The sequence below is a fragment of the Mobula hypostoma genome, chromosome 14 (assembly GCF_963921235.1).
Source record: "Mobula hypostoma chromosome 14, sMobHyp1.1, whole genome shotgun sequence".
Lineage (NCBI taxonomy): Eukaryota > Metazoa > Chordata > Chondrichthyes > Myliobatiformes > Myliobatidae > Mobula > Mobula hypostoma.
In genome coordinates, this window is record NC_086110.1 from 12642898 (window position 1) to 12668924 (window position 26027).

General features: G+C 42.2%; 1 protein-coding gene across 1 annotated transcript in view; it reads right to left on the reverse strand.

Moving 5' to 3' along the window:
* The window catches only part of bbs2 (Bardet-Biedl syndrome 2), a 126787-nt gene that overhangs the window by 68510 nt on the left and 32250 nt on the right, over nt 1-26027 (reverse strand). The window contains exons 6-8 of the mRNA XM_063066684.1: nt 15174-15251; nt 13069-13173; nt 11020-11106 (exon numbers count right to left, since the gene is read on the reverse strand). Coding sequence (XP_062922754.1) covers nt 11020-11106; nt 13069-13173; nt 15174-15251 — 270 coding nt within the window. The remainder of the gene's footprint in view (nt 1-11019; nt 11107-13068; nt 13174-15173; nt 15252-26027) is intronic.

Sequence of the window (26027 nt, forward strand, 5' to 3'; positions counted from 1 at the left end):
TTTGCATGAACTTTTAACATCACTTATTTCACTATGCACCACTCTAAATTGCAGGAGGGAATGACGAGCACATAATGATGAAGAAGCAACCATCTTGAAAATAGCCCTCCAGGTCTCATCAGATATTGAAGTCTGTAAATCCTCTTCCCAATCTTTTTTAATTTTGTCTAAAGGAGCCATTCTCAGTCCCAACAACAGACCATAAATATAAGATATTGAGTCATTGTCAAAAGGTTTCAAATTAAAAATTACATCTATTATGTTCTTATCCGGGTTGGTAAGAAATATATGTAGTTTAGATCTTACAAAATCTCAGATCTGTAGATATCGAAAAAAAGTGGGTATTTGATAGGTTATAATTCACTGAGAAGAATAGAAGAACAGAAGCTCAACAGAAGAAAGATCCCTCCAACAAACAGATTCTGAAATCGTTTAATGTCTAATCTATCCCATTCTCTAAAAAACAGATTGGTCATAGATTATTTTTTTTAAAAATTAGAAAAAATAGGACTAGAAAGGGAAAATTTCAATAAACCAAAATGTTTTCTGAACTGTAGCCAGATCCTCAAAGTGTGTTTAACCACCAAACTGTCAGTTAATTTATTTAAAGATAAAAGAAGAGAGGATCCAAGAAGAGAAATAATAGAAAATTCCATAACAGAGTTGGCTTCCAAAAAGACCCATATTGCACAATCCTCACAATTAATATTATATAACCAGAACGTAAGATTTCGTATGTTAATTGCCCAATAATATAACCTAAAATTGGGTAGAGCAAGGCCTCCATTCTTTTTAATTTTTTGAAGGTGAGCTTTATTTAATTGGGGTTTTCTGTTCTTCCATATATAGGAAGAAAGAATCGAATCTAGAGAATCAAAACAAGACTTAGGAATAAAAACAGGTATAGCTTGAAAAAGGTATATAAATTTAGGTAAAATATTCATATTAATAGAATTAATTCGACCAATCAATGATAAAGAGAGAGGCGACCAATTAGAAAGTGTCTTTTTCACATAATTCATGAATGTTAGAAAATTTGCTTTGAATAGATCTTTATAATTCTTAGTGATTGTTACACCCAAATATGTAAATTGTTTCCTTACAATTTTAAAAGGAAGGTTAATATCAGTTGGTATCAAATTATTTAAAGGAAACAAGTCAATCTTATGTAAATTCAATTTATATCCTGAAAACTGACTAAAATTAGTCAGTAAAAGAAACATAGAGGGTAAAGAAGTTGTATCATTAGATATAAAAAGCAATAGGTCATCAGCATAAAGCAAGACTTTATGAATAATACCTTTCCTTCAGATACCGGTGATACCTTTAGAGTCTTGAAAGGCAATTGCTAAAGGTTCTAATACCAAATCAAAAAGCAAAGGGCTCAACGGACATCCTTGTCTGGTTCCAAGTTGTAGTTTAATTGGCTTAGAATTCTGAAAGTTAGTAAGGACCAGAGTGGAGGGAGATAAGTAGAGTAATGCAATCCAATGAATAAAATTGGGCCCAAAATTAAACTTTTCTAAGGTTTTAAATAGGTAATTCCATTCAACTCGGTCAAAAGCCTTCTCCGTGTCCAGAGAAATCACACATTCCGATATTTCCTTGGATGGAGAATGCATAACATTTAACAATCGCCGTATATTAAAATGGGAATATCGATTTTTAATAAATCCTGTCTGATCATCAGATATTATAGAAGATATAATATTTTCCAGTCTACAGGCCAAAACTTTAGATAGGATCTTAGCATCAACATTGAGTAAAGAGATTGGTCTATATGAAGAGCATTCAGTGGGATTCTTATTCTTTTTAAGAATAAGCGAAATGGAAGCTTCATAAAAAGACTGTGGCAACCTACCCACCTTGAGGGAATCAGTAAAGGTAGAACATAAATAAGGTATAAGCAAAGAAGAAAAAGCCTTAAAAAATTCTCCAGTGAATCCGTCAGGTCCTGAAGATTTCTCAGAATGCAAACAACGTACAGCCTCAGTGATTTCCTCCTGAGAAATAGGTTGATCCAACTGCTTTCGATTATCAACCGGAAATCCAGGAATATTTAATTGATCTAAAAAAAATTGTTCATTGCAGTGTTATCTTTAACAAAATCAGTACTATACAGTTTAGAATAAAATTCTCTTGAAGTGTCATTTATTTCAAAATAGTTTTCATATCACCATTGGTTCTGCGAATTTCTTTAATTTGCCGTTTAGCTATAAAGGTCTTCAATTGATTAGCCAATAGTTTACCAGTTTTTTCTCCATGTATATAAAATTGGCTTCTATCTTTTAAAAGTTGGCTTTCAATTGCATACGTTATGAGAAGATCATAATTGGTTTTAATTTCAATATGTCTTTTGTATAGTTCAGGGTCTGGTGCCAAAGCATATTTCTGGTCTAATTGTTTAATTGATTAACCAAATCAGTTCTCTCTTTATTAGCTTCTTTCTTAATATATGCAGTATAGCAGATAATTTGTCCTCTAATATATGCCTTGAAGGCGTCCCAAATGATAAGACTAGAAGTCTCTTCCAACGCATTTTCTTCGAAAAAAAGAGTAATTTGATTCTCCAGAAATTTTAGAAAGTGCTAACCAGATAACAAAGTAAAATTAGAGTGCCAGGATCTGTTCATATGAGTGAAACCAGGAAGATTTAAAGATAGAAATACAGGGGAATGGTCAGATACAGTTATTTCTTTATATTCAATGGATCAAACTAATGGAATCATTTGACTATCAATAAAAAAATCAATCCTGGTATAGGAATGATGGACATGAGAGAAGAATGAATACTCCCTTACTGCTGGGTGAAAAAAATCAGATGTCAACAATATCACATTTCATTAGAAAGGATTGAATAAATAAAGCTGATTTATTAGGTGTGGCTGATTTAAGAGAAGAACGATCTAATACTGGGTCTAGACAACAATTAAAATCTCCTCCCATCACTAAAGAATAAAGACTCAAATCTGGCAGGAAGAAAAGAAACACTCAAAAGATTCTGGGTCATCCACATTAGCAAATACAATTAATTTATTATCTAGTTTCCTTGAAACTATGACAAATCTCCCATTAGGGTCAGAGACAACTTTATTTTCAACAAAAGAGATGGTATTGTCTATAAAAATCGAGACCCCTCGAGATTTTGCTCTGAATGAAGAATAAACTTGTAGACCCCTCCACCGATTAAAAAGGCGTGCGTTGTCACAACTACTTACCGGGCACAAAGAAAAGGCTAGGAATATTAATCTGTGGTGCTCCTCTTCCTGACGAACTTAATGTATTCTACGCAGGATTCGAACAGAAGAGGAGCATCCCACTCCCTCTGGATGAACCAGAACTGGTGGCATCGAGATTCATTGTCACCAAGGTGGACATTAGAAGGGCCTTCCTGAAGATAAATCCAAGGAAGGCGACGGGCCCAGATGGCGTCCCAGGACGGGTTCTCCGGGCCTGTACAAGCGAGCTAGCTGGCATGTTTGCTGACATCTTCAACTGCTTCTTGCTTCAGTCAAGATCCCCTCGTGTTTTAAGAAGGCAACGATAATCCCAGTGCCGAAGAAGAGCAAGGTGGCATGCCTGAATGACTATCGACCTGTGGCTCTGACATCAATTGCTATGAAATGCTTTGAGAGATTGGTTATGGCACACATCAACCACAGCCTACCGGTCAACCTCGACGCTTTGCAATTTGCCTACCGGAGCAACAGGTCAACGGCAGATGCCACCTCTCTGGCCCTACATTCCTCCTTAGAACACCTGGAGAATAAAGACGCATACGTAAGGCTCTTTTTCATTGACTACAGCTCTGCCTTTAATTCCATCATTCCAAATAAACTGTTTCCTAAGCTCCAGAACCTGGGCCTTAGCACTCAGATCTGCAGCTGGATCTTCAACTTCCTCACAGATAGGACCCAGGCTGTAAAAATAGGGGACAAGCTCTCCTCTACAACCACTCCGAGCACCAGTGCCCCACAAGGCTGTGTACTCAGCCCCCTGCTGTACTCACTGTACACCCATGATTGTGTAGCCAAGTTTCCATCAAACTCAATATATAAGTTTGCTGATGACACAACAATTGTAGGCCATATCTCGGGTAATGATGAGTTTGATCACAAGGAGGAAATAAAGAACCTGGTGGCATGGTGCGAAGACAATAACCTATCCCTCAATGTCAGCAAGATGAAGGAATTGGTTGTTGACTTCAGAAGGAGTAGCGGACCGCACAACTCAATTTATATCGGTGGTGCGCAAGTGGAACAGGTCAAAAGCTTTAAATTCCTCGGGGTCAATATCACAAATGAACTGACTTGGTCCAACCAAGCAGAGTTCATTGCCAAGAAGGCCCAACAGCGCCTTTACTACCTGAGAAAACTAAAGAAATTTGGCCTGTCCCCTAAAACCCTCACTAATTTTTATAGATGCACCGTAGAAAGCATTCTTCTAGGGTGCATCACAACCTGGTATGGAAGCTGTCCTGTTCCAGACCGAAAGAACCTGCAGAAGATCGTGAACACGGCGCAGCACATCACACAAATCAATCTTCCGTCCGTGGACTCACTTTACACCACACGCTGTCGGAACAGTGCTGCCAGGATAATCAAGGACACGACCCACCCAGCCAACACACTTTTCGTCCCTCTTCCCTCTGGGAGAAGGCTCAGGAGCTTGAAGACTCGTATGGCCAGATTTGGGAACAGCTTCTTTCCAACTGTGATAAGACTGCTGAACGGATCCTGACCCGGATCTGGGACATACCCTCCAAATATCTGGACCTGCCTCTTGGTTTTTTTGCACTACCTTACTTTCCATTTTTCTATTTTCTATTTATGATTTATAATTTAAGTTTTTAGTATTTACTAATTTTTATTATTTTTAATATTTAATATTTGTAATCCAGGGAGTGGGAAGCGCAGAATCAAATATCGCTGTGATGATTGTACGTTCTAGTACCAATTGTTTGGCGATAATAAAGTATAAGTATGAAGTACATGCGTTTCTTGTAGAAAAATAATGGGGGCCCTTAACTTTTTAATACAAGCAAAAGTCTTATTCTATTTCACTGGATGATTTAACAGACGGCAATAAATCAAGGAATAGCTGCTTCAGAAAACTTGCAAAGAACTCCGTGGGGTGGGCACCTGCAATTTTTTAATACTTCAAGATGCAGAACACGTAGATTGTTTCTTCTGTTTCTGCCTTCCAGGTTGGTAATCTTCTTTGTTAATTTTTCATTAGATAATGATAATTTTCTGCAGAGCTTACTCATGTCTTCTAAGTCCGCTTCGCTTCCAGTATCGACAAAGTTTCTTTATTCTCTTCAATTCGCTTTTCATGTTCAATTAGAGTTTGTTGAATAGTGTCCAACTTGACATTAAGATGTTGAAATTCCTCAGAGAGATCTGTTCTTTGCTTTTTAAGGAAATCTCCAACGGATTCCAAAGTGGTTGGAGAATCATCATCTTATTCTTTTGCAGAAGCTTTAGTCGTTCTCATAGACATAATAGAGCAATATTTAGATTTATAATAAGGTTTCAAAAAATTGGTAGGAAACAAAAAGATACATAAGGTAGGAGCAAATTCAAAAAGATGTTACCCCATCAGCTCCCATCTCATGCCATTGTAATTTCCTATATTCCACTGAAACACCGACACATTGGAATTTAGCTTCTCCTTCTCAAATTTCAAAGTGAACTCAATCATATTGTGATCACTGTTCCCTAAGGGTTCCTTAACCTTAAGCTCTCTTACCATCTCCAGGTCATTGCACAACACCCAATCCAGAAACAGCCAATCCCTTCGTGGGCTCAACAACAAGCTGTTCCAAAAAGTCATCCCTTAGACATTGTACAAATTCTCTCTTGAGGTCCAGTACTGGCCTGGTTCTCCCAATCCACTTTCATGTTAAAATCCCCAACAATTATCATGACATTGCCCTTCTGACATGCCTTTTCTATCTCCTGTTGTAATTTGTAATCCACATCCCGGCTGCTGTTTGGAGGCCTGTATACAACTGCCATTAGGATCCTTTTATCCTTGCCAATTCTTAACTCAACATATAGAGACTCTACACCTTCCGATTCCATGTCATCCCTTTCTAATGATTTAATATTATTTCTTGTACACAGGACAACACCACCCCCATTGCCTACTAACCTATCTTTGCGATACACCGCATATCCTTGGGCGTTCAGTTCCCAATGGCAGCCATCCTTTAGCCAAGTTTTAGAGATGGCCACAACGTCATCTTTGCCAACCTATAGCTGAATTTCAAGATCGTCCATTGTATTTCTTATGCTGTGTGCATTCAAATATAACACTTTCAGTCCAGTATTTGTTGCTTACTGTTTTAACTGCACCATGCCTCTATTGCCCTGTAAATCACCCCATCAGCTGTGATTTTGCCTCATCTCCTGTCTGTCCTTTCTATCATCTCTGTGGCATGCTATCTTTGATTTGTCCTGATGAAGGGTCTCGGCCTGAAACGTCGACTGTACCTCTTCCTAGAGGTGCTGCCTGGCCTGCTGCGTTCACCAGCAACTTTGATGTGCGTTGCTTGAATTTCCAGCATCTGCAGAATTCCTCGTGTTTGCCATCTTTGATTTATTTCTGTTTCCCCCTTACTCAGCCCTATCACTGCGGTTCCCATCTTCCTGCCATATCAGTTTAAACACCCCTTGACAGCGCTATTAAACTTGTCTGCCAGGATAGTGGACCCCTTTAGGTTCAGGTGTAACCATTCCTTTTTGTACAGGTCGCACTTCCTCCAGAAGAGGCCCCAGTGATCTGGGAACCCAACGCCCTGCCCCCTACACCAGTCTCTCAGCCACACATTAATATGCCTGATCATGCTATTCTTGCGCTCGTTGGCACGTAGCACAGGCGGCAATCCTGAGATTACTATCCAGGAGGTCCTGATTTTCAGCTTCCTACCCAACTCCCTCTATTCTCTCTTCAGGACCTCCTCCCTTTTTCTATCTATGTTATCAGTACAAATGTCTTCTGGAGACACCTGAGAAAGCTAAACAGGTTTTTAACACTTGTTAAAGTGACAATTGCTTCATGAGATGGCAATGTATTCAATTAAGATAAAAGGCAGAGAGAAAAATAACATGCTAAACGAGCAAACTAGTCATCTTCCAAGACTGTGTGTCTGTGAGTGTGGGGAGTAATGGAGTGGTTCAGTAATTCATCAGTTAAAGGTTATAAAAAGCAACTACCAGGGATCCCTGTGTTAGACATCACGTGACTTTATAGAAATCCAAATGTTGCAAACGTTCCTGTACACTTATCAAGCAAGAACCAATAATGAAGTATTTTCTGGTATTCATTAATGACTAAATAGATTTTCTTAAATGCATCTATTTTAATGCTAGGAGCATTGTAAGAAAGGTGGATGAGCTTAGACCATGGATTGATACCTGGAAATATGATGTAGCTATTAGTGAAACGTGGTTGCAGGAGGGGTGTGATTGGCAACTAAATATTCCAGGATTTCGTTGCTTCAGGTGTGATAGAATAGGAGGGGCAAGAAGGGGAGATGTTGCATTACTTGTCAGAGATTATATAACAGTGGTGCTCTGGCAGGATAGATTAGTGGACTCATCTAGAGACGCTATTTGGGTGGAATTGAGGAATAGGAAAGGTGTTGTGACGCTTACAGGGGTGTATCATAGACCACCTAATGGGGACCGAGAACTGGAGGAGCAAATTTGTAAGGAAATAGCAGATATTTGTAGTAAGCACAAGGTTGTGATTGTGGGAGATTTTAATTTTCCACACATAGACTGGGAAGCCAATTCTGTAAAAGGGCTGGATGGTTTGGAGTTTGTAAAATGTGTGCAGGATAGTTTTTTGAAGCAATACCTAGAGGTACCAACTAGAGAAGGAGCAGTGTTGGATCTCCTGTTAGGGAATGAGACAGGGCAGGTGATGGAGGTCTGTGTTGGGGAGCACTTCCGGTCCAGTGCTCACAATACAATTAGTTTCAGTGTAATTATGGAGAAGGATAGAACTGGACCTAGGATTGAGATTTTTGATTGGAGAAAGGCTAACTTTGAGGAGATGCGAAAGGATTTAGAAGGAGTGGATTGGGAAAATTTGTTTTATGGGAAGGATGTAATAGAGAAATGGAGGTCATTTAAAGGTGAAATTTTGAGGGTTCAGAATCTTTATGTTCCTGTTAGGTTGAAAGGAAAGGTTAGAAGTTTGAGAGAGCCATGGTTTTCAAGAGATATTAGAAACTTGGTTCAGAAAAAGAGAGAGATCTTCAATAAATATAGGCAGCTTGGAGTTAATGAGATACTCGAGGAATATAAAGAATGTAAAAAGAATCTTAAGAAAGAAATTAGAAAAGCTAAAGGAAGATACGAGGCTGCTTTGGCAAGTAAGGTAAATCCAAAGGGTTTCTACAGTTATGTTAGCAGCAAAAGGATAGTGAGGGATAAAATTGGTCCCTCAGAGAATCAGAGTGGATGGCTATGTGTGGAGCCAAAAGAGATGGGGGAGATTTTGAACAATTTCTCTTCTTCGGTATTCACTAAGGAGAAGGATATTGAATTGTGTAAGGTAAAGGAAACAAGTAGGGTAGTTATGGAAAGTATAACAATTAAAGAAGAGGAAGTACTGACACTTTTAAGGAATATAAAAGGGTGGATAAGTCTCTGGGTCTGGACAAGATATTCCCTGGGACTTTGAGGGAAGTTAGTGTAGAAATAACAGGGACTCTGACAGAAATATTTCAAATGTCATTAGAAACCGGGATGATGCCGGAGGATGGCGTATTGCTCATGTGGTTCCATTGTTTAAAATGGGTTCTAAGAGTAAACCTGGCAATTATCGGCCTGTGAGTTTGACATCAGTGGTGGGTAAATTGATGGAAAGTATTCTTAGAGATGGTATATATAATTTTCTGGATAGACAGGGTCTGATTAGGAACAGTCAACATGGATTTGTGTGTGGAAGGTCATGTCTGACAAATCTTATTAAATTTTTTGATGAGGTTACTAAGAAAATTGACAAGTGTAAAACAGTGGATGTTGTCTATATGGACTTTAGTACAAGGCTCCACATGGAAGGTTAGTTAGGAAGGTTCAATCGTTAGGTATTAATATGGAAGAAGTAAAATGGATTTAGCAGTGGCTAGATGGGAGACGCCAGAGAATAGTGGTGGATAACTGTGTCATATTGGAGGACGGTGTGTAGTGGTGTGCTTCAAGGATCTGTACTGGGTCCAATGTTGTTTGTAATATGTATTAATGATCTAGATGATGGGGTGGTAAATTGGATTAGTAAGTATGCAGATGATACTAAGATAGATGGAGTTGTGGATAATGAAGCAGGTTTTCAAAGCCTGTAGAGAAATTTAGGACAGTTAGAAGAGTGGGCTGAAAGATGTGTTTAATGCTGAAAAATGTGAGGTGCTACATTTTGGTAGAACTAATCAAAATAGGACATACATGGTAAATGGTAGGGCATTAAAGGATGCTTTAGAACAGAGGGATCTAGGAATAATGGTGCATAGTTCCCTGAAGATGGAATCTCCTGTGGATAGGGTGGTGAAGAAAGCTTTTGGTTTGCTGGCCTTTATTAATCAGAGCAGTGAGTATAGGAGTTGGGATGTAATGTTGAAATTGTATAAGGCATTGGTAAGGCCAAATCTGGAGTATTGTGTACAGTTCTGGTCACCGAATTATAGGAAGGATGACAATAAAATTGAAAGAGTACAGAGGAGGTTTACTAAAATGTTGCCTGGGTTTCATCTCCTAAGTTACAGAGAAAGGTTGAACAAGTTAGATCTTTATTCTTTGGAGCGTAGAAGGTTGAGGGGAGACTTGATAGAGGCGTTTAAAATTATGAGGGGGATTGATAGAGTTGAGGTGGTTAGACTTTTTCCATTGAGAGTGGGGAAGATTCAAACAAAAGGGCATGGGTTGAGAATTAGAGGACAAAAGTTTAGGGGTAACATAAGGGGGAACATTTTTACTCAGAGTGGTAGCTGTGTGGAACGAGCTTCCAGCAGAAGTGGTTGAGGCAGGTTCTATGTTGTCATTTAAAGTTAAATTGGACAGCTATATGGACAGGAAAGGAATGGAGGGTTATGGGCTCAGTGCAGGTCAGTGGGAATAGGATAGGGTAAGAGTTCGGCATGGACTAGAAGGGCTGAGATGGCCTGTTTCCGTGCTGTAATTGTTATATGGTTATATGGTTAAATAGAGGACATATTCCATTAGTTTTATTGTGGTAGTGTTAGGGTGAGTATCAATGCAATGAAATTAATTTTTGCGAATGTCGGTAAAACAATGTGATACAAGTTACTTTGGAAAACAGACCTTTCTCAGTTATGGAAAAACTCGGGAACTGCTAGTAAACCAGAATCAAACTAGGTCAGTGCGCTCAGCCATCAAAAATCTGTGCAAGGTTGGCTCAAGTAGTACTGCACCAATCCAAACTTACATCAGATCCTGAGGTATTAGCTATATCCCTTCATAAATGCCGTAAGTTATATCACAGTCCCAATATATCACATTTCTCAGTTTGATAATCTCAAGTTGTATAGTTTAGATATCAATACAACAGTTTTTTAACAAGTCCTCCGTCAAATTCTAATTAAATCCGCAGACAGTAAACCACTGATCATAACTTTCAGGTAGCCCTTGAATTAATGTATTGTTTTATCACAAAATCCACAGCTGCTCCCCTGTTTTATCATAAGGCACTAAATCATAAGGCACTTCAAAAGACTCTGAACAACAGCTCTGTTTACCATATATAGCAGTCTGATTCATGTACCAATAGACAATAAAGCTAGACAAAAATCCTACATAATAATAACTGTATAGACATTCAACAAATCCAATCCTGGGCTGAGCAAATCTTTTTGTTCTGTGATTTCCCTTGTGGTTTCTGATATGATGCAAAACAATATGAACTGTAAAAGTGATTTGCCATCTTCAAACAAGCAACTTTACCTTTTGCATTCCCACTTTTAACCGTGACACACATACAACCATGACTCACCTTCCCATTTGACCAGCCTGTGATCAACTCACAAACACCATCCGAGTTCAAGTCAAAAGCATGAATGCTCATGGCATGATTTTTAGACTGCAGAAGTAAATGAAAAGCATAGATAAGTCAAGTTAACTAAATCAGAGAAAAGTTGTCTGATTAAAAAACATGGAACTGGAATTCTGCCCTTGTGACTTGGCTTTATTGCTTTCATTTGAAGAACAATCTTAATACCAAACCTGATCAAGATTATTACTAAATAACATGCTTTCTTTTCCAGTTTGCTATAGAGCAATTTATCATAAGAACCCAGACCGCAGGGTAGCATTTAAAATTCTAAATTTGAGATTGTATTCCTCCCACCACAATTACTTTGATTTGCTTTTCTGCTCCCTTGTCCACAGCAACAAATTCACATTAACATTTGCAGTTAATCTCTGATACTCCATTACTTAAGTGGCGAACCAAGTTCCTGCCACTAGATGCTACCTTAGCATGTGGAGCTTTGCTATCACACGCAGTAGTTGAGATGAATAGTGCAGCTGCCTTTAAAGGAGAAATGCAGCCATGGTTGCCACCATTACCACCACTACCACATATATATGTCGCACCTGCAATAGAGCTTGTGGGTCCAGGAGAGGACTGTATAGTCATCAAAGATCTCACCGTTAAAGGAGTGGACGTCGTCATCGGATTTCGATGGACAACCGAAGAAAGTAGTCAGGTAAGTACAAGATAAATAAATGTGTAGCAGGGAGATCATTAGATAAACCGAAGCATAAAACAATTTCTCTCTTGTGTAGTATAATAAATAATTACTATGAGTCACACCAGATAGCCACACCTGGCTTTTGAAGTGCTCTTCAATCTCTTGAGACTAAATTCAAATGAGAATTCATAAGAAAGCTAATCTTGAGGAAGCTATTTCAGCTGTTAGTATTTTTTGGGAGTTCCAACAAGAAAAGATTCAGCATTACACTTGCAACACACATAAAAGTTGCTGGTGAATGCAGCAAACCAGGCAGCATCTCTAGGAAGAGGTACAGTTGACATTTCGGGCCGAGACCCTTCGTCAGGACTAACTGAAAGAAGAGCTAATAAAAGATTTGAAAATGGGGGGGGGGCGAGGGAGATTCAAAATGATAGGAGAAGACAGGAGGGGGAGGAATAGAGCCAAGAGCTGGACAGTTGATTGGCAAAAGGGATATGAGAGGATCATGGGACAGGAGGCCCAGGGAGAAAGAAAAGGGGGGGGGACCCAAAGGATGGGCAAGGGATATAGTGAGAGGTACAGAGGGAGAAAAGGGAGACAGAGAAAATAAGAATGTGTGTATATAAGTAAATAACGGATGGGGTACGAGGGGGAGGTACAAGCCTCCAACCTGATGGCACGAACATTGACTTCTCAAACTTCCGCTAATGCTCCACCTCCCCCTCGTACCCCATCCACTATTTAATGGGAGCATGTGTTGTCATATTCAAGTGTGCCGTGGGGAAAGAATTAAACATGAATAATGTTACTTTATAGGAAAAGAATAGCTCAGGGAACAAATTATTGAATGAGACTGCTTATGAAAACATTTAGGTTAAATAAAAAATAAATGCTGAAATATTAATTGTTAAGCAGTCCACATGAAGTAGAGGCAAAATAAAACTCACCCTAATATGTCCCAACAAAGTCCTTAGATTTAACCTTGTATCTGTCATGCCCCCTCTACTCTCATACTAGCTATTCTGTTTAGGCAGAATATTACTCTTGAATAATATGTTTAATAAAACAAAATTAGTTATAAGCTGGGAGTCATGATGTGGATCAGAACTTATTACTGCTTATAACAGTCAGGATATGGGAAAGCACTGTTCCCAAAGAAACGATCTTCTCCATTTAACCCTCTAAATCAACGAGACTCCAAGACACATTTTGAAAAGCATTACGTTGTCCACACTGCTCATTGAATAATTCTCATGATTAGTTTGATACCCCCAATACATTTATTCACTTTTAACATTTGGAGAGTAAAAAACTCGGCCATTACAAAGCAACATTACATCATGCACCTTAATTCTCCAGTAGCGTGTAGCTTGATCATACACTCCTACTGTGCCATTTGCCAGGGCATATCCAAATCGACTTCCACGCATGTGACACAGTGCTGTGATAACCTGTAAAGGGAAAATACAGACATGAAATACCTTGCTGAAGATAAACACTATTTATAAATACTGGCATATCAGAAAAGCCCAACATTGTGGAAAAGGGTAAAAAAATATATTTAGTTAATTAAGACAAGGCTTCCTTTGTAAACCTTCTGTTTAAGATAGCGCTACTGAAGGTGTACGACAGCTTACTGCTAGTTCAAAAGGCAAGAGATTCCATTATAAACATCAGCTATAACATCTTTTCTGAAGCAAATTGTGGTGAACTATTGTAAGAAGGCAGGTGGAGGTGAGGCTGGTTCAGGAGATGAACCATGCTGGGACATTGCGAGATGCAATGTGTTCGAGCCAGGGTCACAGACAGAGTTTGTATCACTGCAAGAGATGAAGCAAACGATTTGGAGAGCAGCTGATGCGGACGAGTTTTGATGCCAAATGTGCGAGGCTGGATCACTTCAAGCTCCCAACCAATTTGATCGAGAATGGCTTTGGACTGGGAGGCCCAAGCAAATTGTGGTGCTGGGGTTCGGGACCTAGAGTGAGGTACTACCCTGTGCTTGGATAATTTAAACACCGGCACAGATAGACTGGAAGCCCGAATGTCAGGAACAGAGGTGAAGGTCGGGCTGATTTGTTTGTTCTCATGAATGTTCATTCCTTTCTCTGTGAACTGAGACAATGAGTATTTTTGCCCCATTGGTGTGATGAACGGGCACTGAGGCTTGGGCCTACTTCGACTGCTCCAGGAGTGAATCTTGGAACTCAGTCTGGTTCGGAATGTTGATGGCTTGGTTCTTTTGTTTGCGTGATTTTTTTTCTCTCTCTTTCTCTGCGCAGTGGTTTTGGTCTTTTTTTAAAAAATTGGGTTATTCAGGTCCCTTGCTTTGTGGCTATCTGTAAGCAAACAAATCTCAAGGTGTACAAATTATATATTTTTTGATAATAAATATGATTTGAATCTTCAAATCTTGATGAAATCCAAAATGATAGAACTCTAAGAAAATAGTCATCTTCTGACACTAGAGGATTCTATTATCCACTGGATCTCATTACTGTCCCTTCTAAGTACTGCCTTAGTGTGGAACTCCACATATTAATAAACAGAAACATATTACTAGGTGTAAATAGAAACTATACTTATATCAATAATCAAACAGTTAACATTGATCTATGTTATCCAGTGTCATCTGAGATGTACTGCACCTGTTAATAATGTGACAAAAACACTTTCAACAAGGTTCACAGAATTTGTCAAACTATCAGCAGCTGCACAAATAGCATGCAACAGGAAATTGCATTTTCCTATATGTCCTTGGAAAGGTAATGCTGAGCCATCTTCTTGAATTGCTGCAGTCCTTTAATGAATGTACTCCTACTATGTAGTTGGAAGAGTTCCAAGTTTAGGACCAGTGATATACTTTCAAGTGAGGACTGTGGAGGGGAACCTGCAGCTGATGGTATTTCAAAGCACTTTTTGCTTTTGCCATTCCTGATGAAGGTAGGGTACAGACTTGGGAGGTGTTTTTAGGATTTATAGATGGCAGCCAATGTGCACGTGTTGGATGGAATGTTTAGGATGGTGAATAGGAAGCTAAAAAGTGGACTGCTGTCCTGGATGGTGTCAAGCTTCTTGCGAAATGTTGGAGCTGCACTTATTTGAGCACATGGAGGGTCTTGAATCATGTTCCTCACTTCAGCCTTATGGATTATGAAAGAATTCATGCAATTATGGGATGACTGATCTTTAACAACCACAATCATCTTCTTTTAACTTCAATTACTGGATTCGTTTCCCCTTGGCTGCCATTAATTTCAGTTTACTGGGGCATGCTGTAGCAGACCTGATCAATATATGGAAAGATGAGAAAATAACTGTGATACCCATGTGCATCCAATTGAAGAAAAGCTCAACATTGCTGCAGAATTCACTGAACTATTTAAGTTTTCAATACTAATTATTGATTCAGATCTATTGTTAAGAACACTGAAGACAGATTGCTTCTTACTTCTGTCTCTGACATTTCTGCCATAATTTCATCATCTTTGAAAACTCTGATGTCAAAGTCTTCTGAGCCAGCCAGAAGCTGTTAAAAAAAACAAAAACAACATTAAATACACTGTTATGAAGTAATATATTTATCAATCTATTTTTTATCATGCTGGAAAACAAACCAGTTGTTCTAACTTGAGCTTGCATTGGTAAAGTTTAAGGGAATTGGGGGATTCTCAGACTCCTGTAAATAATGGGTTAAATACCAACTATGTCTGTGTATTTTGTGAGTAACTGCAGTGTGTTTGAATAATGTCTCACAGCTGCTTCTTTGGAGCAAGATAAGGATAAAGTTCACACAGATCCACATCTCCTGATTTTTCATACCTTTTGGTTTCAACAAAAGATGGTACCTGATGGAAATTAGACAGGACATTCCTTTCTTAGTTAAGGCATAAATTGGTGGATGTTCTTATCTTTGTAATTAAGTTTTGGCTCCAACAAACCAAGTAGGACATTCCTTTCTTTAATTAAAGTGGCTAGAGTGTCTATCAAACTGATTGTTCTTTTGTATCAGTAGTCCCAAGACCTCCCAAAACTATGGTCAACACGCTCCTAGAAGACAGCGGCGCAGCTAATGTAGATGAACTGAACACACTGATGAGGGAAAGGGAGAAGTGGAGAGTCCGTCATCATGCCTGACGCCGGCCCCCTAGGCCTGATCGACGTAGTAGTAGTAATAATAGTATCAATAGTCCATTGACTTGGCTGGAATGGTTATCAAACTGATTGTTCTTTTGTATCGGTGGCCTTATAAATTGTAACAGTTCTGGAAGGCGAACAGTGAACTTGTTGAACTGCCGGCAGCATGAGAACACTTCTCCCCTGATGTCGGGACCAAGTTCACTCGCTGGCTGAGCTCGAAGAAATAAACTGGTGAAAAGATAAGTAACGATCTTTTTGTGCTGTTGTTGTTTGGTCCGGCGTTTTTTCAAGTTTACATTTGGTGCCATGACTCAGATCCCAACATAGGGAACATCTCTCTGGGCTGAGTAAGTGACAGGGGCCTTGAATCGAACACAATTGAGTGGCAGGCCCCCCGAGGTAGTTTACCTCCGGCTACTCCTTGAGTCCAACCGAGCATTTTTGCCCCTTGCCCACTGAGACCAGTACCTTGACGGGATCAGACGACCCCTTTGAATACAAGATTTAAGCTAAGCAGTTGTCTCTTTTACGTTGCTGCGGGTGACAGGGTATGGCCAGGTGAAATTTGATGATTCGGAAAAGGGGTTGCGCATGTCTCAAGATATGGCCGGTTGAAATTTGAAAACAACACAAGACTGGCAGCCCGGTAAAATTCTCACCTTGGCAGCAGAAATATGGCCGGTTGAAATTAAATGAGACAAGTTCAGGATAAAGGAGGAAAGGCCTCCAGAGTACGTGAGAGTTGTTTTTCTTTTAGCGAGTATTAACAGAAAATAGGCTAGCTGATTTTGTGAGAATTAAAGGCTGCGGGTGACATTGGGTATTCTGTATTGTTCCTAAGTAAAGAGTCGGGACTGGGGACCCCGGTCAGGAGAGGCGGCCACTGCTACCTGACGGATTTGACCATATCAGCTACCTCCTGATAATATGGCCAGTTGAAATTGATTAAGGGGGTGGCAGGCTGGGTAAATTTCTCACCCAGTGGAATAAACAGTGACTGTTTTTTTTGGCTTGGCCCTTGTGTTGTGTATTTTGTGCCTATAAGCTGTTTGCCTCGTTGGTTTGTCTGTGCTTCGTGTATTTGTGATTTTAGCTACTTGCTCTGCTTTGTACAGCACTTTGGCTAACGTGGGTTGTTTTTAAATGTGCTATATAAATAAACTTAAATTGACTTGACTTGATAAATAAGAGTAACTGGTAATATAAGGGCAATAATGGGACAGGCCCTTGATGCAGCTGGAAAGGGAACTCCCCTCTGAAGCATGTGTGAAAAATTACCTAAAACAGAGGACGATTTACGAAGATTAAGTTTTGCACTTACTAAGTGTTTGGGATCTGATATTTGGCCCCTGGTGGGGGTGGGGGAAGAACTTGGGATATAGAGTCATGTGAACAAGCGGTTAATTTAATCTGGAAAAAGAACTGTGGAAAGGAATGGAAATTCCTGATTAAGGAATGGAAAGATAAAGCGGATGTAAAATGGAATAATACTTTACTGGCCAGTTGGAGGAATAATGCTTGTGATAAAGGGATAGAGGTATGTACGGCAGAAAGGACTCCCAAGAGGTGGGAGACACTGAAAGCAGAGTGTGAGTGGGTGGATGGGCGACAAAAGGGAGAGCAGGAAAGGCAGTGTAAGCAGGCAAAGGCTGATATGGACAGACAGAAAGGATTAGAACGACAGCTCTGTGGGAAAACTCTGAGGCCTGATCGGGATCCCAAGCCCATGTCTGGCATACTGTCTCTTTTTGATGATTCGGAAGATACTGATAGGGATAAGGAGTGGGGATGTTACCCTAGACTACCACCACCCCCCTTACCACTCTCACAAACAACCACACCACCCCCACCACCATACCAGGACCCTGAAGGATTGAATGTGGCAGAGCGAGTAAAGATAAATCCCAGAAAACAAACCCGGAGGGGATCCTGGCCAGGAGATTCTGGAGAGGGGCAGTCTAAACTTTGTGATAAGCTTGGAGGAATCCAACTGAATCCCCAACAGCAGTGCCCTATTAGGCAGTTGCCCAGTCCCCGAGCGGGTGAGGGGGGCAACCAACCACCAACAATTGCAGTATACAACCCGTGGAAGCCTCAGGAAATGATAATGATCATGAATCAGGCCCCAGATAGAAAAGAAAAACCAACATAGTTTGCTCAGTAGGTCTGCAGTATTATATAAATGTATAATGTGACACTGCAAAATTTATTCGGTCTCTGGTGCATGATGAGGGGCAGAAATGGAAGGCAGAATCAAGATACCAAATCTATCAGGTGCTACAGGTGGGAATCCATAATAAGAATGAACAGACAGACCAGGTTACAGACAACCGGGAGTGATTTGTTGCCTACGATGGCACTTTCGCAGGAGACCAAGCCTCTAATAATGGGAAACCGTTTCCACCCCCCACCTCCCCCCGCAGTTTAATGCCTTACTGCTCCAATACTTACCAGTTAAGTTAGCCAACATGATTAAAACAAATGATATGGATTGGCCTGACAATGATCAAAATCGAATACGATGAGCTTTGACATATTGTTGGGACCCCGCTTTCGAATCCCGATCAACCCCGGAGGGAACTTATAATAAAGGAGAAAATGTTCAGTGGGAAGGACGCCAGCGGGCTACGTCTGGGGGGATCAGAAACGGGAACCGAAGCAAAGACATATTCACGTCCCCAGCCACTGGGTTGTAATCTAGCAGAATGAGACTTGCTCTGTCCATTGGAAGTCGAGATTCTATGCACGAACAAGGGTGTCACCCTGGGACTAGTGAACAACCGACAGCTTCCCCAATTACCACCCCCCCCGCCCCCAGTGGTGGGCGCTTAATTTGGACTCCACTTCGTTTGAACCCACTCTGCCAGAGGCAGACCCTCATGTAACTCTGTGCTATGATCCTACAGGGTGCTCAACTGAGGAAAGCTGGTATTATGCACCCATCGAGGGACAGAAGTTCCCAGTCACGGTGACTGGAGAGGTTAAAGGAAGAGAGGGCAGTACATTACTGGCCGAAGTTCCGGACTTCCTTTGGTGTCAGACAGGACTGGTGGTTCCCCATACTACCATTAGGCTTTGCCCTGGGTTCAAGCCAAAGAGCCTGGGTTCCTTGCCTACATCCTGACGAAACAAACCTCCAGCGCCGAGGGAGACTGGCAAGACTTGGCCACGGGCCAACTCCGATACTGGAAGGAGTCAAAGGTGGGGATGGGACATCTGGTAAGACACTCTTTTAATATTGACCGAGCCCAAGACATTGTACCCCATTCTCTGGGCAATTTCAGGCCACAAACAGCTGCACCAACTGTCCCCCTGTCCGGATCACCGTGAAAGAGTGACAGACTGTCCCATCCCTTCCGCAATACCCCCTCAAGCCCAAGGCAATGTTTTATGAGGATGGAAGCTCTTTTGTGGATCCAGCTGGGAAACAATGCGATAGTGTCAGACAGTGAAGCAATTGAGCAGACCTCTTTTGAAACAGCTGTCCCTGCCCAGAAAGCTGAGCTGTTTGCTGTGACTCGTGCCTGTATCCTAGCAACAGACAAAAGTGCGAATTTACAGACTCCCAGTACGCACTGACTACGGTACTTTGAGAATATCCTGATTTCTTTTGGCTACCCCATTACAATGCTACCTTTGTGAACAAGTTACTCACCGTTCTACAGCTACCTTGAGTTTTGGCTGTTATCGAATGTGCAGCCCATACTGGGAATCTGATGAGATATCTAAGGGCAATGCTAGGGCTGATGCAGCAGCTAGACAGACAGTCTTGGACCCCACACTTTTAGTCCCCTCGGGAACCTAGCAAGCTCCTATTAGACAAGATCTAAAGACAGGTATGCCAAACATGGGGGAAATAAGTAAATAACAGGGGGACATCCTTGAAGGGGAGCCAAAGCTATGGTCCTAAATGGGTTGCCACCTTGAACCTCAGACCAATTTATGGTTGACCCCTGCAAGACAGGTTTGTGTTCCCTCTGTGTTCTTATCTATCTTGATAGATTATGTAACTTGTTACATACACCTGTTAGGGTGCATTCTCCAGATACCTTTCTAGGTAACCGTAGCCTTCAGCCAGGAGCAGATGTCATCAGGTGGTTCCCAACCTTCACAGAGTGTTTCAACCCTTAACCAGTTGGTGGGCCGGCAGTGGTGGCCAAATCACTGCCCATCTGCTCCTGGCTTCCAGCTTCCCTCCTCTCGCCTATTCCAAATCCAACAAGAGGCTCGTTCTGCCTTTTCCCCCATCCTACGAGCTGCTTGTTTTTTGATCCTTTCGTCCATGCCCAGAGCTAACAACAACCGCCATGCTGATTTGGTTGGGAAACCTCTGCAGCCGATCTCCACAGGGAACAACCATGCCTACCATCCCTTGTCTTTACACTCCTGCACTAAGGGCTGGTACTTCAAGGCCTTTCTCTCATGGGCCTCTTCCCATCCCTCCTCCCACAGCACAGTCACCTCAACCAGAATTATTTTTCCTGTCTTCAGTTGACCACAGTAGAATGTCTGGGCATAGGGTTGTGTGCACCACATCTGGGAACTGTAGCCTCCTTCCCACATCGACCCTCATCTCCCAGGACCTGGCCGGTTAGCAGCAGATTGGGCTTTGGTTGTTTGGTTACCCTGGCTCCCTCTTTGATGAAGGTGATGGCCTTCCTCAAATCTGTGCCAGCCATCTTCTTCTTGCATCTCTCTCGCTCTAGTGCGTCAGCAAGAGCTAGAAGCACCTTATCATGGCGCCACCTATACCGTCCTTGAGTTAGAGCTGCTTTGCACCCAGACAGTATATGAGCCAGTGTCCCCTTTTGACCACAGAGCTTACAGTTCAGGTCCTCTCTCATCCCCCATGTGTACAGATGTAATAGCGAAGGAAGATGTCATACACGGATCGCAAGAGGAAGGAAATACGGAAGGGCTCCAGTCTCCATAACTCTACCCATGAGATCTTATGCTTAAGCAGATCTCATTTTGTCCAAGCACTCTGGGACCCTTGTTCCACTGCCTTTAACATCCACTTCTCTTCCTCACGGATCCATACTTCTGCCTGTATCATGTCTCACCTGTCCATTATGCTTGCATTTCCTCACTGCTGAAAGTGAACTGAGCCGAGGCCTTGCCGCCCGACACAGGGGTTGCCGATGATATCTCGCAGCTTCAGAGAACACACTGCCTGCTCCACAGCTTTGCCGGCTGCCCACTTGCACCCAAATCTGGTTGTAATGCCTGCTTGCTTTACCAAGACGTCATTGGAATCTCTCAAGCTTAATAAGGCTCTGCATTTTGCCACCTTGAATTCCTCCACAACAGATGACAGGGGAAGCTGCAGTTGCCCAGATCGACTACAGAGGCCCATTGAAGAGAAGCTTGGGGGAATTTCCAACCATCTCTGCAGGTGCTTGTTGGTTTTCCTCTCGATGCCCCCTATGACAGTCATGGGGAACTCATAAAGTGTGAAGAGCCAGAGAAGCCTGGGCAGAATGCTGTATTGGTACAGCCAGGTCTTGAATTTACCGGGAAGTCCGAATTTCTCTATCTTCTTCAGCCATTCATCTGTCTGCTTCACAGCATTGGTGACATTGGCCCCATCTGTCAGTGACACATTAAACCCCAAGCATTTTATTGGGTTATCTTTGATGGAAGGGATGATCTCACCTTGAACTTTGAGGCTAAACTTGCTAGTAACTTTGCCCTTTCTGATCACCATACACCTGGGCTTTTTGGCCTTGAAGGGCATCCTCGCCCAAGTGGCTACATTGTCCAGAGTTTCCAATACCCATCTTGTTAGGACATGTGACACAGTCATTATAGTGATGTCGTCCATGAACCCTCATAGAGCCGGCTGAACAATGCCCGACTCCAGCGTTGGGCCGCGGGTTAACATGTTCTGCTGCTGATAACAGGAGGTTCATTCCCATAATAAATAGGGTGGGGGAGATGGTGCACCCTGTTGGAATCCCCTTCTGGAGGTCCTGCCACCTAGTTGTGAAATGGGCTGATGTAAATCTGAGTTTGAATCCACGGGAGGCGGGAGGAGAAGATAGCAGCGCACCGCACATGTGCAGCCCTCCGGTGAAAATGATATCGTATCCGTTAAATAGGGGCCGTGGACAATTCTGATTTGATGGTGACAGACGTGAAAGCACAGAGGAACATCTGGAGAAATTTCTGAAACGCGGGTTCGCTGCCGCTGTTACTGGGCGATCGAGAATCTTCCGGAGGGAAGGCCCCAAAATACCCGGCTTAGCCTGCTGCTGGCGACCGAAATTGAGGTCGAATCGTTCGGATAGAGATGGTGCTCGGTACTCGGTGTCGGAGGGCTGATCGGAGGCTCGAAGTTTTCGGACGACTCAGAATCGGACTGTGGTCGGACATGGCAGGGTGAGTTTTCTTCCTTCTCCTGTCTGCGTGAGGTGTGGGACATTTGAGAGACTTTGAACTTTTTACTGTGTCATGGACTGTGCTTCATCAAGTTATGGTATTGTTGCACTGTTGTAACTATATGTTATAATTATGTGGCTTTGTTAGTTTCTTCAGTCTTGGTCTGTTCTGTGTTTTTGTGATATCACACCACATGCATGCATTACTAAATTACTAAATGACAATAAAAGAGGACTGCATGTCCTCATAATCTAATCTAATCTAGATAGTTGGTGATCATGTCTCGAATAGCCACTGGGATGTAGTACTGGTCAAGTCCTTCTATGATGAGGTCAAGTGGAATAAATCCGTAGGCTTTCGCCAGGTCTAACCAGACAACTGTAAAGTCGCCTTTTTTCTGCTTGGCCTCACGGATCAAATGGCTAGTCATTAAGGTGTGTTCCAGACACCCTGAAAAGCCTGGAATACTGCCTTTCTGAATGGGTGTGTTGATATAGTGGTTCTGCATCATGTAAGAAGTCAGTCTTCTTGCGAGCACAGGAAAGAAAATCTTACATTCCACATCTAGGAGAGAAATTGTCCTAAACTGGGCAATTGTGGAAGAATCCTCTTCCTTTGGAATAAAGCATCCCTCTGCCAATTTCCAATTTGATGGAATAGTACCTTTGGCCCAGATCTTTCTCATGACCTTCCACAGCCTCCAAAGAAGTTTTGGGCATTTCTTATACACCATATAAGGTATGCCGCTTGGGCCTGGGGCAGCTGATGCTTTAGCTTTCCAAATGATGTCCTGGATTTCTGTCCTGTCCTGTAGCTCCTTCACATTCAGCTCAATTGATGGTTTTTCCAGTCTTTGCACAGCCCTATTAGTTCCTAGTTCCTGACCCCTCTGGTCAGGAGACTGTGTGCCTCCTGAAGGAACTCCTCTACCTCTGGCTTTAAGCTGGATTGTATACCAGATTTTTGTTGGCCGAGAAGAGTCCTGGTGAAGCTGAATGGATTTCTCACAAACTGCGCTCACCTTTTCTCCTTCTTCCTTCTTTGCTGTCGTAGATGTTCCGCCCTCCAGAGTTTGCACAGCTTTTCCCGCAACATACTGGTTAAGTCCTTAATACCCTCTTTTTCGGATGGTGGGCTGGTTTTAAACCTCAAATCGTTCCTGAGCTAGATTGTACGCTGTGGCTATGAGTGAGTCGATCTTTCTGTGTACTGGACCTGCTAAGGCAACTTCCAGGATGCCGTCTAGATCACCATCGAATTGCATCCAGGCGACGTTGTCTGATGATCTAGGCCATTTGATCCTGTATTTCCTTGACGAATGGACTGGGGTAGCCGAAGAGGAACTCACTTGGTCTGTTCTTTGGTGCTGAGGTGACTCAAGTGTGGAGAGATCTTCAGCTCTGTGAGGTGCTTCCTGGCTGGAATTCTCCTTCGTCTCACCGGACACCAAGTCCGTGAGCTGCACTTGGGTCACATCTAGACTTTCTCTGATGTGTCTTGAGCACTCTGATGTTTTTGCAGACTTTCCCACAATGACACCTTACCGTGAATTTCTCTCTGGTCAGTGTCATTTGCTTTAGCTTCCTCGTAGTCGTGTTTCCTGTCTTGGCCATTATGACCGTCCTGTTGAGTCTCTCATCCTCCCCCTCCTCTCGGGAGACTCTGGGGGTATTGTTCTTCATGTTCAATCGTAGCCTGAGTGGTGCCCTCTTGCGCATGCTGCCTACAAGGATGCTAGCCTTGTGAGCTCGTCCCAGTCTTTCCTGGGGGTCAGCTGTCTCTCCAGCGTCACTGACCTGTACGCACTTGAGCAAGGAGGGAATGGTTAATATCTTGGTGGCGCCCTGATTTCCAGCAAGCCACAGCATGTAAAAAAAAAATCAATGCTGGAAAGGGAATGCCTTATGTTTCCGAACTCCCCCTTGCCTGGTGGACCTTTTTCTTTTTTTACAACTTGATTTTATAGAACTACCTACAGTACACTGTTGTAAATATTGCTTGGTAATAGTAGATGTATTTAGCAGATAGATAGAGGCTATACCCACTACTGATAATACTGTTGTAAAAATATTACTAAGAGAAGTGATTCCCCGTTATGGATTACCTGAATCAATAAGCTCAGACAATGGACCTCATTTTATTGCTAAGATAAATGAGAAAATCTGTAAAGAACTGGCAATAAAACAGCAATTTCACTGTGCTCACCATCCAAGAACAGCTGGTAGAGTGGAACGAGCAAATGGAACCTTAAGGAATAAGCTAACTAAACTTATGCAAGAAACTGAGCTAACCTGGCTTAAGGTTTTACCTCTGGCATCGTTCCATATGAGAGTTACACCCTCGACTAGAACTGGATTATCCCCAGCAGAAGTCATCCATGGAAAGCCCATGCGAACCCCGTGGGGGTCAGAACCGGCCCAACCTCCCCTTCCTGAAAGGATGGACATGCATACCTTGGGGGAGGAGATGGGAAAATATTTATGCAAGTTAACTAAAACTCTCGAAAGCTTGCATTCACAGGTACAACAGGCCTATTGAGAGGATGACACCCAGCCTAAGGGTGACTACCCCACCATCGAGCCTGGAGATTTTGTCTTGATTAAGAACTGATATCCTGGGAAGTTGGAACCGAGGTGGAGAGGACCGTACCAAGTGCTGCTGACAACACCTACTGCAGTGAAGGTGGAAGGACAGCTCCGCTGCATACATCGACACGTTACAGGCGGAACTGATAAGAACTGAAAAATGTATTGGCTAATGATGATTTTAATGAACCTAAGGGACCTGCCCCTGTTTCAGGAGGCCCCCAGGTTCACACTTTTCGGTCCCTCTGCCATACCTATGTTAAGCAAGTAGAACAGGGAGCACGTTGGGTATGTTTTGTATCATGTTGTAGAAGTGACAATCTGTTCAGATAACTTTATCATATAATGATAAAAAGGAGGGAATGATAAAGTTTATGGGAATTGGGGGATTCTCAGACACCTGTAAATAATGGGTTAAGTACCGACTATGTCTGTGTATTTTGGGAGTAACTGCAGTGTGTTTGAATAGAAACATAGAAACATAGAAAATAGGTGCAGGAGTAGGCCATTCGGCCCTTTGAGCCTGCACCGCCATTCAGTATGATCATGGCTGATCATCCAACTCAGAACCCTGTACCAGCCTTCCCTCCATACCCCCTGATCCCTTTAGCAACAAGGGCCATATCTAACTCCCTCTTAAATATAGCCAATGAACTGGCCTCAACTGTTTCCTGTGGCAGAGAATTCCACAGATTCACCACTCTCTGTGTGAAGAAGTTTTTCCTAATCTCGGTCCTAAAAGGCTTCCCCTCTATCCTCAAACTGTGAGCCCTCGTTCTGGACTTCCCCAACATCAGGAACAATCTTCCTGCATCTAGCCTGTCCAATCCCTTTAGGATTTTATACGTTTCAATCAGATCCCCCCTCAATCTTCTAAATTCCAATGAGTATAAGCCTAGTTCATCCAGTCTTTCATCATATGAAAGTCCTGCCATCCCAGGAATCAATCTGGTGAACCTTCTTTGTACTCCCTCTATGGCAAGGATGTCTTTCCTCAGATTAGGGGACCAAAACAGCACACAATACTCCAGGTGTGGTCTCACCAAGGCCATGTACAACTGCAGTAGTACCTCCCTGCTCCTGTACTCGAATCCTCTCGCTATAAATGCCAGCATACCATTCGCCTTTTTCACTGCCTGCTGTACCTGCATGCCCACTTTCAATGACTGGTGTATAATGACACCCAGGTCTCGTTACAC